At 41.1% G+C, this 15,011-nt stretch overlaps 2 protein-coding genes across 2 annotated transcripts; both read right to left on the bottom strand.

Moving 5' to 3' along the window:
* Positions 1 to 147: 147 nt before the first annotated feature.
* Positions 148 to 6,997, bottom strand: LOC117767265 (protein limb expression 1-like). Its single transcript, XM_034594740.1, has 6 exons — positions 6,277 to 6,997; positions 5,262 to 5,467; positions 4,168 to 4,308; positions 3,982 to 4,077; positions 2,772 to 2,849; positions 148 to 2,060 (listed from the first exon to the last, which is right to left on the bottom strand). Exons 1-6 carry the CDS (start codon positions 6,350 to 6,352, stop codon positions 1,581 to 1,583), a joined length of 1,077 nt encoding a protein of 358 aa, XP_034450631.1. The 5' UTR covers positions 6,353 to 6,997; the 3' UTR covers positions 148 to 1,580.
* Positions 6,998 to 7,580: 583 nt separating this feature from the next.
* riok2 (RIO kinase 2 (yeast)) lies at positions 7,581 to 12,200 on the bottom strand. Its single transcript, XM_034594713.1, has 10 exons — positions 12,026 to 12,200; positions 10,790 to 10,928; positions 10,570 to 10,686; positions 10,093 to 10,268; positions 9,888 to 9,976; positions 9,589 to 9,780; positions 9,403 to 9,495; positions 8,654 to 9,106; positions 8,437 to 8,536; positions 7,581 to 8,095 (listed from the first exon to the last, which is right to left on the bottom strand). The coding sequence occupies exons 1-10, from the start codon at positions 12,089 to 12,091 to the stop codon at positions 7,934 to 7,936; spliced, it is 1,587 nt and encodes a 528-aa protein (XP_034450604.1). The 5' UTR covers positions 12,092 to 12,200; the 3' UTR covers positions 7,581 to 7,933.
* Positions 12,201 to 15,011: the final 2,811 nt, after the last annotated feature.

Here is a 15,011-nt window from a genome sequence, read left to right as displayed (position 1 = left end):
CTGTTTAAGTTTCCATATTTACTGACAATAAAATAACGAGAGCCACGAGCAGCTTCTTTACTATTTGTTTGCAGTGTTGTGTTACTAGTGAACATTTTAGATTATTTGAAAAATAATACTGGTTCTCTCTTTCATCCTCTCTTGTGTGTTGTGAATGCTGCACATTATTCTAGTTATGGTGAGGAACATGACGTGTCAGCACTGGAAAGATATTATGCATCTATAATATTATGTTAGTAAGTGATTTATTAAGCATTAATAACTATAAACCCTCCATAGATGGTTCCTTATCAAAAACTATGTCAACCAGGCAAGACAAGTATAAGAATAATCTAAACTTGGTATAAATTATTTCTCCAACATGTAGTCTGTTAAGACACAAGCTAAATCTTTCCCTTTAAAATGCATTCACTTCAGTTGCTCAGTATCCAGTAAGCATGAACACATCAGATGACATGAGAGTGAGGCAGGCAGAAGCCCTGAGTTGTTGTTAGTTTAACAGTTTACTGAATAGTTTAAACAACTCTAAAATTCCTGTATTTTAAGTTATAGGTGACATGTAATATCATAATATGATCATAATCATAATATGTCTATACGACAGAGTTGCACTTTATACAAAAACATTTAAATGGTCACTGCTTGGGCTGGGCGATTTGACCAGAAATCATATCATGATAGACATTTTTACAACAGTCAAAATCAACAATTATCACAATAAATGTCACATTATCATTTCTATTGAGTTCAATGCAAGTGGCAACTGCATCACATGTGAGCCGCCGTTTTGAGGCCTCAAGTTTGCATTTTGGTCAGCGCCATCTTGGTAACCATAAGTAACCATATTTGGAGGAACAGGTTGGAGCCTGACTGAGAGAGTGAGGACACCGCACGCCCACCTATACCACCATGCTTCATCATTTGCTTTACTCTAAATGGAACCTTTATTTACTAACTTAACATCTAGCTGTATAGGAAAAGACTTGAAACTGATTGAAACCATAAACTCCTGAGAAAAATGTTCACTGACGTAATAAATCAAGTGAGAAGTAGAGTCAGTTTAGAGACTTCTATAGAAAACCCGGAGTCCATTGTTATTAACAGTCTATGGTTTAAAGTTTGATTTTGCTCCAGAGTGAAGGCTGTGGATTAAAACTCTTTTTTATGGGCACAGAATGACAAACACAATCTGAGGTAGATTCATTATGTGTTATACCTCCTCACTGTGCCTGCACAGACATTATATCGATTTATATATTTGACTTTTGTTATATTGCTATTGATGAAAATAATATCGTCATTATTGATATTGTACAATACACTTTAACTACATTAATACTACTTGATTTAAACCATTTGCTGCATTTCTTGTGGTTAAAGTTGCAACACAGGCATCACTAACTCTTAGTCCTACTGTATATTCATAAAAGAGTGTTATTTCCGTAGAGCATTATTAATACACAAGTCACAAAGTATTTGTAGCCCTTGATGAAAATACCTGAAGACAATGACGGATATGTTCTGTTCTCTCACATTTCGAGTGGCAGACGTTAAGCTCGTTCAGAGTCAAATGAAAGTTTTTATCGTCCATCCTTACCCTTCTTCTTCGGTCTATTTAAAGTCCCATAAGTCTGCAGTGAGCATGGTGAAGGACTGCTGGAGGCCACGTGTTTGCCAGGGGTTTGCCAGAGTGTTTGCTTTGTGTTTTTATGAAGGGTTGGTGATGGACTGCAGGGCGGTGTGATCTGGTCTTCTGTTTCCTGGCTGTATAATGCGTGTAGAGGAAGTTGCTCGTAGGTGTGACTCTGCGTCGGGCTTGAGGCCTCGGAGCTGTGGTGAATGTAAGCTTGACTCAGAGCCAAGCTGAGGATCTCCGTCTTCTCCTTGTGGAAGCGCAGCTCTATGCCTCGACGCCGGGCAAGCACCAGCTCCCTCTGCGCCACCTGCAGCTCCTCCCCGAGCTGCCCCGCTGACCTCTGCTCCCGCTCGAGCCAATCCAGAGCCATGTTGCTGCGCATGTACTCATCCAGACCTCGCTGAGTGTAGTAGGAAATCACGCTCTGGGAGGGAGGAAAAGAAACATGCAACCGTCACACTGAAGTTTCATCACGGTTTACTATAACCAGGAAGCTTAGCATTAGTTCAATCAGGAAGACTTTCTCTTTGACCCATTCAATTACAATTCTCTCTCTCTCCCCTCCTCTTCTAATCAATTCAATTTCCATACATCTTAAGGTACTTTACATAATAAGGTTGAGACCATACTATGTTATAGAGAAACCCAACAGCAAACACTGGCGACTGTGGAGAAAAACCCCCAGAAAGAAACCTCTGGAAACAATCATCATCCTCTACCAGCAGCTAGGTGTTTACAGTAATCCAATCAGATTTTGCCATGATCTCAATCAGCCAATCATTTTGTTGCTGTCAAACTTTAAATCTGTTCTCCGCTCTCTTGCTGTCAGCTGTCATTTCAATGATTTGACCCTCCTCCTCCCAAATCACCTCAATCATCCAATAACAAATCTCCATATCCTGTCCACTCATCTCGTCTTATTCAGATTCTCAACATTCTCTACATCCCATAAACCACCACCAGTGTCTAGACCCTGCATGTGTCCTACACTAAGCACGGCTCACCCGCTTAAAACCTCTCAAGAGGTCTAATCACCAAATGGAATCTCACTTATATCACTTCACTTCATCTCTTCTCTTCCTTTTTTAACTGCAGTCTCTCCTGATTGAACTGAGATCTTTGATAAGGCCTGTACCTGTCGAGAACACTGCCTTTCCCGCAATGCTTTCAGTGTCCCGTTCCAGTGCAGCAGCTGGAACACTGTCATCATCTCCTGTGCGGGGAGCGAGTAAGACAGAGGGAGAGAGAGAGTGAGAAAGTGGGTGAGGAGACACACACACACACACACACACACACACACACACACACACACACACACACACACACACACACACACACACACACACACACACACACACACATATATATAAAGAAAGTCTTGTGCAACTCCTCAGTTAATGACTTGAATAACAAACTCTAACGCTCGGTGCACATATGTCTGACAAAGACAACCCATAATGTGTCTGTGAACTAAACTGTGGATGATTGGTTTGAAAAGATTTTGTAAATCGCTATGCACCAGGTAGGTTTCATTGTCATTTATAAAAACACTGTCTGGCTGAGCAGCTGCCATGTGTAAGAGCTGGTGACATAAGAGTTAAACAGAGAGTCTGAAATTGACCTAATGAGGCACAGATGGAAAACGTAACTAGTCTGGGGTTGAAGTCCACGCTGCACTGCCTGTTTACTCTGGTTCCAGCTCTGCCTCTGCCTTGTGCCCTTGTTTATGAGTCTGTTTGATTACCACATATTTGCTACCAATTCTACATATTAGAAAGCACTGAAAGTCACATACATCATGAATAATGCTGTGCTGCGCCTGCAGGCTTTTACATGCGTGTGACTACATTTCAGTGCCAGTGTATTAACAGTACATTTGTGCACATATGGAGGTGTGTATAGTACTTGGAAGCCCTCCATCTTTTTGAGTCGTGCTTTGGAAGCATAATGAACCCATTTCCCCCTAATAACAACCCTCGGTCTGCAGACATATGCTTATTTACACTAAGGTAGAAATATTAGGTGTTTCATTCCAAGACTCCCTGCCAGGGTCTTACTCAGACAAGAGTAGGAGTGCAATGATAACAATGTATGCTGGAATTACCACCCAGCAGTTATGGGTTTTGTTATGTTTGGCTTAATAATTCCAAATTATATAAAATGACAATGCTCTAATTTGGGATCCAAGTATATTCAAGATCCTAGAACTATAAATAAGCACTTCACAAAGCCTGAATCCTTTGAATTAAATCGATCTTTTACACAATTGCCACATGGCCTCAGATGATTTATGAGCAAAGAAAAAAGGAAAAACAGAGTTGCTAAAGTTTAGTTTGAGGTTTTACCTGGAACTCCAGCATCGTCCTTCCTACGTAGGAGTGGAGGAGCGAACTGTAGGTTCCTATACTGGTGCTGGAATCACACACATCTTCAGTAGAGACCTGTACAGAGAAAAGAGTCAACATTTATGACGAGACTCATTCTTCTGCCGTGTCGTCACAACACAGTGTAGTAGTGACTGTTAAACTCACAGCACTGTGTGTGGCCGCCTGCTGCAAACTCTGAATGATGAACTGAGAGTTGATGCGTCGACACGGCAGCTCGTTCACGAGGGAGTTCATCAGGGCCACGCGAGCTGCGTCCCTCCGAGCTTCTGCCTGAGTGTCACACACCTGAGGACGAGGAAAGGATGAAGATGACGAGTCACGATGACGAGAGGAGGAGGGGGGGGGGGGGGGGGGGAAACTGATGTGAAACTTTGTCACTTCAAACAGAAATTTCAGGCCTAAATGGGCACACACTCTTACATTATGATGATTTCACACTTCACTTCAGCTAATCATGGGATCAGAAGTGAGACCAATGAGATCAGGACATTAGAGGCATTCACAGATAAGCAATCACATGCCTGCTCTGAGCTGGGGAGCTGCTGTGTGGGTCACAATGAGCCCATTGAGAGGCTTCATGGGATTTAAACTGGGCAACATCAATTTAAAACAACCTTAAAAGTGTGTGTGTGTGTGTGTGTGTGTGTGTGTGTGTGTGTGTGTGTGTGTGTGTGTGTGTGTGTGTGTGTGTGTGTGTGTATTCCCACTGAAAGGCCTTCAAGTGTTGCAAGCACCCACTTCTGCATGTGGAAGCTGATGTGATACAATTTGACACAAATTCAAATGCTTATTGCTAGAAAAATTTAAACTTGTAAGAAAACTTGATTCTGGTGGCTGCATACTTTGTGCTGCAGCAGAAAAATGAAGCGGATTAATTGCAGTTTTGGAATATAACTTTCAATAACTTATATTTAAATTGAAACAATATAATAATAATAAGTTATTTACATAGATTGGAATGAATTGGTGACTTAAATTACACTTTCCACTGATGTTACACTTTCTTTGGTCTCTGTAATTTTATCCTTAGAATAAACTCAGGACAGGAACATTACCTGCATCAACTATTATAAAACCTGTGACTTTAGCTCTATTTGTGGTCACTTACAACATGTTACAACAACAGCATTTTATGAATAACTAGAGTTCATGTCTGTTTTTTAAGGCAGCACATGCATGTTACATTAACCAGCTGCAGGAGAAATGTTTCGAGAAAGCACTGATGATGACCAACACACCTTATAGTTCCCAAAGCAGCTTCCTCCAGGAAGGGTGACGTAGCAGATGTACGGGGGACCGGGGGACGGTGCAGATTCATACAACAACAAGCTTTCTGTCTGGACGGCTGTGTCCCCACTGGAACCTCCTGGGTCACCGAGGGAACCACTCAACTGACTCGTCTGCTTCTGCTCCCAGAAGTGATGGAGCATGGCCACCACGTTCACTGCACACATGGTGGACGTCAAAAAAGAAGAGTGACAGTGCTGAACAGGACAGAAAGGGAACTGATGGAGTGTAAAGGCAAGCATTTATCTCAAGGAGACACAATTCATCAGTCTTCATTTCCAGTCTGATGCATAAAATAGTCAAATAAATGATGGGTTATATTTAATTCTGATGTTTTCAGTAAAAGGTCAGAGAAAACTGGTAAAATAACGTGTAAATGTTAACCTGCAGTGAATATACAAGTCCAATTTATGTAAATTTGCATTTATTGGGGCTCAGGGGGTAGAGCGGGTCGTCCACTAACCAGAAGGTTGGCAGTTTGATACCAGTCCCCCCCCCTAAAGTGTCCTTGGGCAAATGCTGAACCCCAAATTACATTGTTCCTGGGTGAATGGGAAAAACTGTACAGTTAAGCGCTTTGAGTGGTCATCAAAACCAGAAATGTGGTATATATGAATACAGACGTTATACCAAGTTATGTGTATTTAAGTAGAATCACGAACTGCAGGGAAACATCCCATAACTAAAACAAATCATCTGTTTTGAACCTTTGAGCTTTTTCTGGCCCTGAACATTTCAAGTGTACCAAACAATTCACTGCAGTGCAGGCATCACTTGACTGACACTTGTTGCCGGCATCATACTCACAGGAAATCTTGCTAAAATATTAGAAAACAATGAAGTTCTTACTTTATGTATTATTTTACTGCGTCAGTATCAGGTCAGTGGTGAACACAGATGTAAGTTGCAACAATCAGATATATAAAACTGACAAATATGACCATTGAATGTGTTTCTGATACTCACGGTCATTGGGGCTGGTGTCAGTCTCACTCTGCGCCAGGTATGACATGATGCTCTCCTCCATTCTCAGTTTATTCATCCTCTTTCAGCGTTTAAACTTCCACAGCCACCTGAAACTCCGTCAGTCCTCTCTCCTCAGCTGCCACGTGCTTCTCCAGAACTGTCCATCAGAACACTACAGACGTCCTCAGAAATGAGCAACCACCGTCATCATGGCTCAGAATGGAAACATTAAAAAAAATAATCAAACATCCGAAAGGCCCACCACTCTCCCGTTCGCTACTGCTCTTCGTCCTCCTCCTCTCCTGTGTGAACATCTCACCAGGATCTCTTTTGAAGCAGACCACCTTTGTAACCCTCACTGCCAATTAGCTCAGAGGGCCCCTCACTCTTTCTACACATGCACACACACACAATCACACAGAGGTGCCGAGCAGGAATGCTGAGCCCCTCCCCTCCGGCCTTGCAGCTGGCTAATCCCTGAACAGAGCTGGAAAGTTGAAGACCTGCACAAAATTGCCAAATTGAACCACAGACAACACAACGCCCCATCTTGAGGAACATGAAAATGATGAACTGCTGTTTAAGAATAACTAGCTGCTTCTTTCTAATGTCAGTATCCAGGACCATAAAGGAAGAACTCTGTCCAACATGTAGTGTCTAAGATGTGTGTGTGTGTGGGGGGGGGGGGGGTGGGATAGTTTTGACTTCACACACTAATTTGAGCCCACTGAGCCCAGAGTCTGAGCTCCATTCACCCTCTTCAATATGAATGGCCATTGTTCGGGTCTGAATTCAGCCGCTCTCTGAAAGCCTCTTACATAAATGAACCAAATGCTGAGGGAGAAGCGGTTTCTTCAGCTCCCAGGTTCTCTACTCTCGTCTTTCACATGTCTCACCCTCTGATAAAATGTCTCAGGGAGGGAGAGAGTGAACAAGTATATAACTTTTCCTTGGAACTTTTCATAGTAAACATACTGATGTGTTTTGGAACGTGCATGTTCCTCACATGCCTGTCAATCTCTACTTTTTTGATTGGCAGCTGGGAGGACGGAGGTAGCAAACTATTCAAACTAGCATAATAGTTGGAGACCTATGAACAATGTGATTTGCATAAAGAAAAGCGCTCCCATAATGCATTTGGTTGGTCAGTAGTATATGCAAACTGAGAATGAACTTGAGACTTTCCAGGTTAGTCTTTACATTTCTGTCTGTTGTAGGAATATTGTACGTTATTTAGTCATGTGTGAGGCAAACATATTTTCCTGTTGAAACATTATTTTGGACAGAAAAACATCACCCGGCAGTAACATATAAATGGTTTAATTGTCAAATTGATTCATTATACCAACATTAGACTGTGTTTACAGCTTTATAATCCACAGCAGCTCAAACAGACAATTGTTTCCTCATCATTATACATTGAGGGGAGCCACCTATTGAAATACAGGGAAATAGATTCACAATGTTTTCACTTCAGATCTAAATTGTAACTCCTCCCTCAGGTTTTTCTGTTTTCCAAAGTCTTGTTGGATTTTTCCAGGAACCATCATGGGTCTAAAACTCTTCAGACAGTGAAGGATGACCCATGTCACATGCATGTTGTCCAAACAAAAGGCATGTTGACATGAATGCTGTCTGCCCATCACTGCAGTCCCATTCATCCCCAGAAGTCGGCGCCATCCATACTAGACTTGATGTTGTTTTCGTTGTCCCTCCTAGATTCGGTAACCAAGTTGGCTTCTCCCTTCTGCAGACGTCTCCTCTGTGCCGCCTTCTGCTGTTTGGTGAGCTGCCTCCGCACCTTCTGACGGACCACGTCCTGCAGCACACACACAATAACAACCACGGCAGGTTACCACAGACGAATGTCAGGACCGTGTCACTGTACAACAGACAGAAATCGATGTAGATGTGTTGTCTCTGCTACATTTCATTCTTTCACAAACTGAAACAGCATGTGAACACTCTTTAGAAACAGTGCAGGACAGATCAGTTTTAGCCCAAAACGGTGTTCTAGTATTGCTGTAGTTTGTGGTCAAATGTCCAAATATGTGATCAAATCAGTATTTGTAATGGTACCGTAATAATGTCGCCTGCTCTCACGTTGACTCCTCCTCTATAATACAAGTGCAGACAGCTCTGTGTGTGTGTTGAACTTACTGGTGGTATGGTAGAGCAGCTCCCTATGCTGCCCATTGTGCCCTCACTGTCCGTCCTCTTCCTCCTGTGTTCTGCCAAGTGCAGGAGACTGTCCGAGTCTCTGCAGGAGTAAACACACCGAAAATTAAAGATTACATGTGGAGCACTTAAACCTAAAATCATCCTCTTATCATGTGTACTTTATTTTGTCGTCTGTATTGTGTTGACTTGTCATTACCTGAAGGGTTTGAACTCTTTGTTGGAGGTGGAAAGTTCTGGACACTCATCCTCTGCTTCCTTCAACGCTTCCTTCAACTCTTCCTCTACGCCTTCCTCTGGTTTTTCATCCCTTGTGGGAGCAGGTGCTGTTTCAGTCTCTTTCTGTTCTTCCCTCTTTTCACTCACTTCCTCCTCCTCCTCATCTTGTCTGTCTACATGTGAATCGCTGACTTTCAGACCTTCTAGTTCCAGCATTGCATGTTTGTATTCCTCCATGTCCACATTCTCCTCTTCTCTTTCTACTTCCTCATTTGTTGCCTCTTCATCTTTGTTGTCCTCGTCCTCCTCTTCATCATCATCATCACCATCTTCCTCTTCCTCAGGTCCTGCTGGGTGTAGAAATTCGCTATCTCTCAGCAGATCTTTGGTGAAGCCGCTAGCTGAGACTTCAACATCTAGAGAACATGACCGCCTGTGATTGGGCGACAACAGAAGATCAATAAAGAGTTGTTTCACTTCAAACCTTTTCGGTATCTTCGGCAATTTATAAACTGTGTTGGTGAGAGCAGTAGAAATCTAAATGATAAAAAAACATTTGTAGTTTAACTTGGTAAAACAATGTAGACAACGGGAGAGAGATTTCTATGTTCCCACTAAATAAAGATATTGTATATATCCAGCACAGGCCCTTTTCTGTGTGTCTTCTCTGCTCTCGCTCCTCATGTTACTGTCCCATCAATAGAATATAAAACATAAAGAAGGACTTACGTGATGTCTTTGAAGGTTGGAAAGAGCTCACTCTCATAATTGTATCTTTTTGCGAAGTAATCTCTGATACATTTCACGTCTCGGTCAAAATACCTGAAAACAAAAGTTGAAAAAAAAGAACATTTACATCTTTTTTTATTATCAATTTTAACTGTTGATTTTCCACTTTATGGCAGCAACACCAACCATTCAGCATTTAGATGTGACGTGGACACCATCTGAGGGAAGTCGATCAGTGTTATGTGGTCCTGGTCATCCAACATGAGGTTGAACTCATTAAAGTCGCCGTGAATCAGGCCGTGATTGCCCAGTTTGACTATGAGCTCCATGAACTCACTGTACAGGGCTGATGGATCCTGGAGCTTAGGTACCTGACACCTGGAAGAGAGAAACCATACAAACACATTATAGAAAGGAACAGAGAGTAGAGAGAGTGAACTATATAATATTCTAAAGCAAGAAAGAAGCAAGACTTGTTTACATACAGTGGATATCCATTGATGAGCTCCATCACTACAGCGTGTCTGTTGTAGTCCACAGGTTTGGGAACGGGAAAACCTTGATCGTACAATACCTGAAAGATTGGGAGACAACTCAAAAGATGCACCATACAAAACTGTACAGTCTCCTGCTGTACATGTTATACAGTAACTGGTGGTGTTTTATTTCTACTTTGTCTGATTTGTTTACCTTCATGTAGGCATACTCCTTCATGGCAGAGAGGCGAGAGAGGTAAAGCCAGGACATGTTCTTCCTGTGTTGGTGGTAATCTCTCTTGTTCTTTAGGTTCCTGAAGGACGTGCGACCCAGCCTGTGAAGCTTCAGTGCGTACTGCTCCCCGCTTGGACTCGCCACAATATAAATGTCTGCAGGAAGTAAACAAAAAGAAAAGCTTAGCATGAACATGAGCAAATGAGAGATTGGCCTTGGCATGAAATCATTAACACTGATGTCTTGTTCGATTTGATTTATTTATGTTCACGTCTGTTCAGCTGCCTTTTCAGCACTCATTTATGGTTATCAGTAAGAAAAAGACACATTCTCACAACTTGTGTTACGAATAATTCAATATTACTATTATATTATTTTGAGTGTTTTCTGAAATTGTCTTTATTTGAGGGACCAGACCAGGTAGATGTTTAACAGAGACTGAGATCGTTTTCTTACCTGACTCTTTACCCACTCCCATCTGGTTGCCAACTGAAAGGAGCACTTCTCTGGCGCAGAAAGTCTTCAAGGCAAGGTAGTCATATCCTCCGTAGTTCAACCTGTAGCCCTGCACAGCTGAAATCAACATGTACACACCATGTTACAAAAAGAACCTCCATGTACGGTTTATCTGTCTGTACTTGTGAGATAAAGTCAGCATTGCTGTGTGTCGTCTTACATTTTGAGCGTTCGTAGACTACGAGCTTGTGCTTGACGAGTTCTCGGAGAATCTTGTTGCAGCCGCCGTGTTTGAGGCTCGCGATGGACGACAAGAGACTCACTGGAACAATCTCGTGGTTCTTCATCCCCATCTCCACCTGTGTGGGGAAATTACCAGGACAAAACATTTAACATTATTCTGAAACAACACTTACAGGTACATATGTATGATTAAACAGTCGTTGTTGCTGTAATCATTCCAGTCTATTTATACTGGCCCTCCTGAAGTCATTTCTTCCTAACGCGATTCCATTGTAAGTGATGGGAGACTAAATCCTCAGCACTCTTTCTATGCAAGAATGCAGTTTAGGGAATGATACCATGCTGTAATTTCAGAAGATATCTACTTGATTCGTCGAACAGAGACAACCGAAGCTTCACATTATCTTCAGGTTAAATGGATTAAACATTTATGCACAGACACTGGTTGGTTTAGGTTATCAGTGCTGTAGTTACCAATTTTGAACTATCGATTAAATTGTCAGTTATGTTCTTTACTAACCAGTTTTTGTTTGGGCCTTAAAATTCAAGACATCGATTAAAAGATACACATCTGAATTGCCTACAGCCTTCCATAGTTTGGTCTGAGTAAAAATTGTTTCATAAAATAACTCAATCTATCAATTATCAGTAGAGTTATAGAATCATTTTCTATTGATTGACATAATGATTACTAGATCAGCTCTACTGAGAATTTTGTCTAACATCACCAACACTGATATATATTGAAACAGGGATTTATGCTAGGCTAATGTGGACAGATGTAATAAACACAGCAAATACATTACTTCATAAAGGAGCATGTTTAATGTTGACTTAAGAGAAATCAGAAATATTATTTAAAAATTCGTATTGATCTCTGGTTGTCATTCAACTGCTTGTACCTGACATCATGTCTCCATAAGGAATATGATGCAGTGTTACCCAGAGGCTGCTGATGGCACCATAACCACATTCTACATGTAAGCACGCGTTTATACAGCATAACATTTACATATGGGGATTTCTAATGTGTTAATTAACAGCAAAGTAATAAATCTGACTGTATTTAACCATCTGCAGCGGTGACAGGTGATCAGAGTGTGTTGTTACAGCTGAGTGAGGTGTTAGTGTGTGGTAGTGTTGATGTCAGGCTACAGGACTAGAGCTAGCCTAGCACATGCTACCTCCCTCCGCTCGGAGCTCAGGGACTTACCGCTGTGAGGACCCGGAAGTCATCTCTGGACAGATATCTCAACACCACCACGTTCAGCTTCCCCATGTTTCACACACAGTTACCGTGTAATAACGGATGATGCTAATGTGGCTGTTTAGCTAGCTTGTGGCACAGTAAACACACGTGCAGGGCGGAAGTTCCACGAGAGGAGCACACGTTACTTCGGGCTGGCGCGCTGACGTCATCGGGACGTACGGAAACACGTGATACACGGTGGTACCACGTGGAAAACGACACAAAATACACAATTATAGAGTGAGTGTGTGACATGTGTAATTTATGGAAGCCCATTTCCGCCACTGGCATGAACAAATTAAAAATCCTATAAGTCATTATAATGACAGACTTTCTCAAAATAATGACTTAGTATCTCATTATTATGATTTAGCATCTCATAATTATGACTAGTATCTCATACATTTATCAAAATATACGAATGTTATTCATTAGACATGTATTTTAAGAGTCACCTGACCCTCTACTTTGGATTCTGTACTCTCTCGTTTATTCCGTGATTTTTAAAGGGGCCAAAATAAAGTTGATTCCACAATTATTTTATGTACAATTGACATTAAATTTAGGTACCAACACAGAATATTATATTCATCCTACATTATATACTTCAACATATTATTGCCCCGCAATGATTTAAATAATCAATTACTGCTAATAAGAAAATATGACATGATGATTTCTTTGCTGTGGTGCAGTAGTAATAGGGATAGTCAAAAAGTAGACATTAATAAAAGTAATAAATAAGTAAACATGCAATATAACAACAAGGAAGTATAAAAAAGAAATATAATAGAAATTATATATACAATTGAAACAGAATATATACAGTGGAATGCATGCACTAAATGGATAATAAATATTGTAAAAATAATATCAAAGACAGAAAGTCTCTCATCTTTTTGCTTTTAACACTTTTTTTTGTGTGTAAATCATTGATCCTGCCTTTCCGCCTTTAAATATGGAAGAGCAGAAGTCATGATGGCGCCGCCCTGTGGAGAGATGGCCGCCCAGCATCTGGTCCAGTAGCAGCTCTGTCTCCAAACAAACAGCTTATGTTAGACATTTCTCTCCTGTGAACATTCGGCGAGTCCAACAGTCACTTTACTTCTTGTGCTTCCAGACATTCATTGGGAGATGTATTGTTTGTATTGTTTTATATTCAAAAGAGGGTTCACTCTGCTCAAAGTCTGAGAAATACCCTAGAATGGGCCCTTTATATTTGAATATTTATATCAGGAGCGGGTCCTCTCTACAGAGGCCGCCATGTTTTTTACAGTCGCCCAAACTGGACAAACTAAACACCTTTTGAGTTTTTATGACAACTGAAGGTTTCCACAGGTTCTCTTTCATGTTTGGAAGTGGAGGCTAAGGTGAGGGTGTCCCCACTGGATATCATCAAATCTTACGCACTGAACCTTTAATCAGGTACAAAAGGCCATCTTGGAACATTTTACCAAAGACCGTGCTCAACGTATCAAAATGCCACCAAAGACTGACAAATATCTGCTGTGCAACAGAGTTATAGGGGTAAATGTGTGAGTAAATATAATATATAACATATTAGGTTCTGTGAATGTGTGAATATGTTGTGTATATTGTTATTTATTATGAAAATGTGTTGGATAGTATTTATTTGATGGTTGGCTGCTCAGTTGACATTTGTGTCATTTTTATTGTGGCTTGTAATCACAATCGATCACTGCTGTATAAGGCTAAGACAAGTTTCCCCACAGGGACAATAAAGTATATTGCAGACTGTATCGTAAAATGAAACAAATACATCTGAAGTGATGCTACAGGGACCATCCCAGTGAAATTTGAAGGTTAGGTGTGTGTGTGTGAAAGTGAAAGTGGTTTCTGTTGCCATGGCAGCTGAATTCTGTGCATTCCTTGGGCAGGTAAGGTATAAACAGAGTCTCTCTCTCTCTCTCTCTCTCTCTCTCTCTCTCTCTCTCTCTCTCATACACACACACACACACACACAGACACACACACAGCTCTCCACACTGTGTTGACTCAGTGGAATTCCTTCTCTGGTTTATTTAACATTGTGCGGTTCAGCAAGTGCCTGTGTCCAAAGAGAGTCCAGGCACATGCTGTGTGTTCACATATACATAAAGTAGAAGTACCACATTAACGTTTCTACTTTTAAATACATTTTTAGCCTACTGTATATTCTGTTAAATACTAGAATAATAGAAACGTTTCTGTTGTTTCTTTATCAGTGTTGCTTCTGCTGCAGGAGACGGGGCCTAATGTTACAAGCCTGCTCTGATTGGACCAATCCTCTAATGATTTATTACTTTTTAAAGTATAAAAACAAAGTACATGTAACGCAAGGCATAGTGAAAATGTAGTGGAGCATAAAGTACATAAACATGAAAAATGTGTAACCACTGGCAGGTTGCAGTGTACATTGATAGCTCCAGCAGCTGTGTCTATTTTTCTATTCTCTACACAAGTGCAAAACTACAGTGATATATTACAATGTGATGATATATAATACAACACCTGCACAAGTTAGCCTGAAAAAGACCATGGAGTCTGAGGAGCATATTTCAAACAGAGCCTAAACTGAAAAAAGTTCTAAGTTGTCATGGTTTGATATTTCACTTATACTCATTAGAAACAAAACATGAAGACTTGTTTGTGTAATTCCACATTTAAATGCTAGATGGCACTGTGACTCTGGTAGACCACTGGAGCTGCTGTCTTCTGTCTGATAGAACATTGTTGTTTAAGTGGAGGCTTGAAACTGGAAAATGTTCCTTGTGTTCCCCCGTGTGTGTGTGTGTGTGTGTGTGTGTGTGTGTGTGTGTGTGTGTGTGTGTGTGTGTGTGTGTGTGTGTGTGTGTGTGCGTGCGTGTGTGTGTGTGAGTGTCTTCCTGGCCTTTTGTTCGAACCGAAGTGTTCTTCAGATGTGAAGCAGACACTGTTTCTAACAGGGTCA

Source organism: Hippoglossus hippoglossus, chromosome 9 (assembly GCF_009819705.1).
Source record: "Hippoglossus hippoglossus isolate fHipHip1 chromosome 9, fHipHip1.pri, whole genome shotgun sequence".
In the NCBI taxonomy this organism is placed as follows: Eukaryota; Metazoa; Chordata; class Actinopteri; order Pleuronectiformes; family Pleuronectidae; genus Hippoglossus; species Hippoglossus hippoglossus.
Note: the sequence above shows the minus strand (reverse complement) of the source record. Positions and strands in the feature narration are given on the sequence as shown.

Coding starts and splice junctions, on each gene's coding strand:
- LOC117767265 (XM_034594740.1), bottom strand. CDS start 6,352: ATGAATAAACTGAGAATGGAGGAGAGCATCATGTCATACCTGGCGCAG. Junction 5,468..6,276: donor TGACACCAGCCCCAATGACC/GTGAGTATCAGA, acceptor CCATGTGTGCAG/TGAACGTGGTGGCCATGCTC. Junction 4,078..4,167: donor AGGCGGCCACACACAGTGCT/GTGAGTTTAACA, acceptor TTCTCTGTACAG/GTCTCTACTGAAGATGTGTG.
- riok2 (XM_034594713.1), bottom strand. CDS start 12,091: ATGGGGAAGCTGAACGTGGTGGTGTTGAGATATCTGTCCAGAGATGAC. Junction 9,781..9,887: donor CTCATCAATGGATATCCACT/GTATGTAAACAA, acceptor TCTCTCTTCCAG/GTGTCAGGTACCTAAGCTCC. Junction 9,496..9,588: donor TCACATCTAAATGCTGAATG/GTTGGTGTTGCT, acceptor TTTTGTTTTCAG/GTATTTTGACCGAGACGTGA.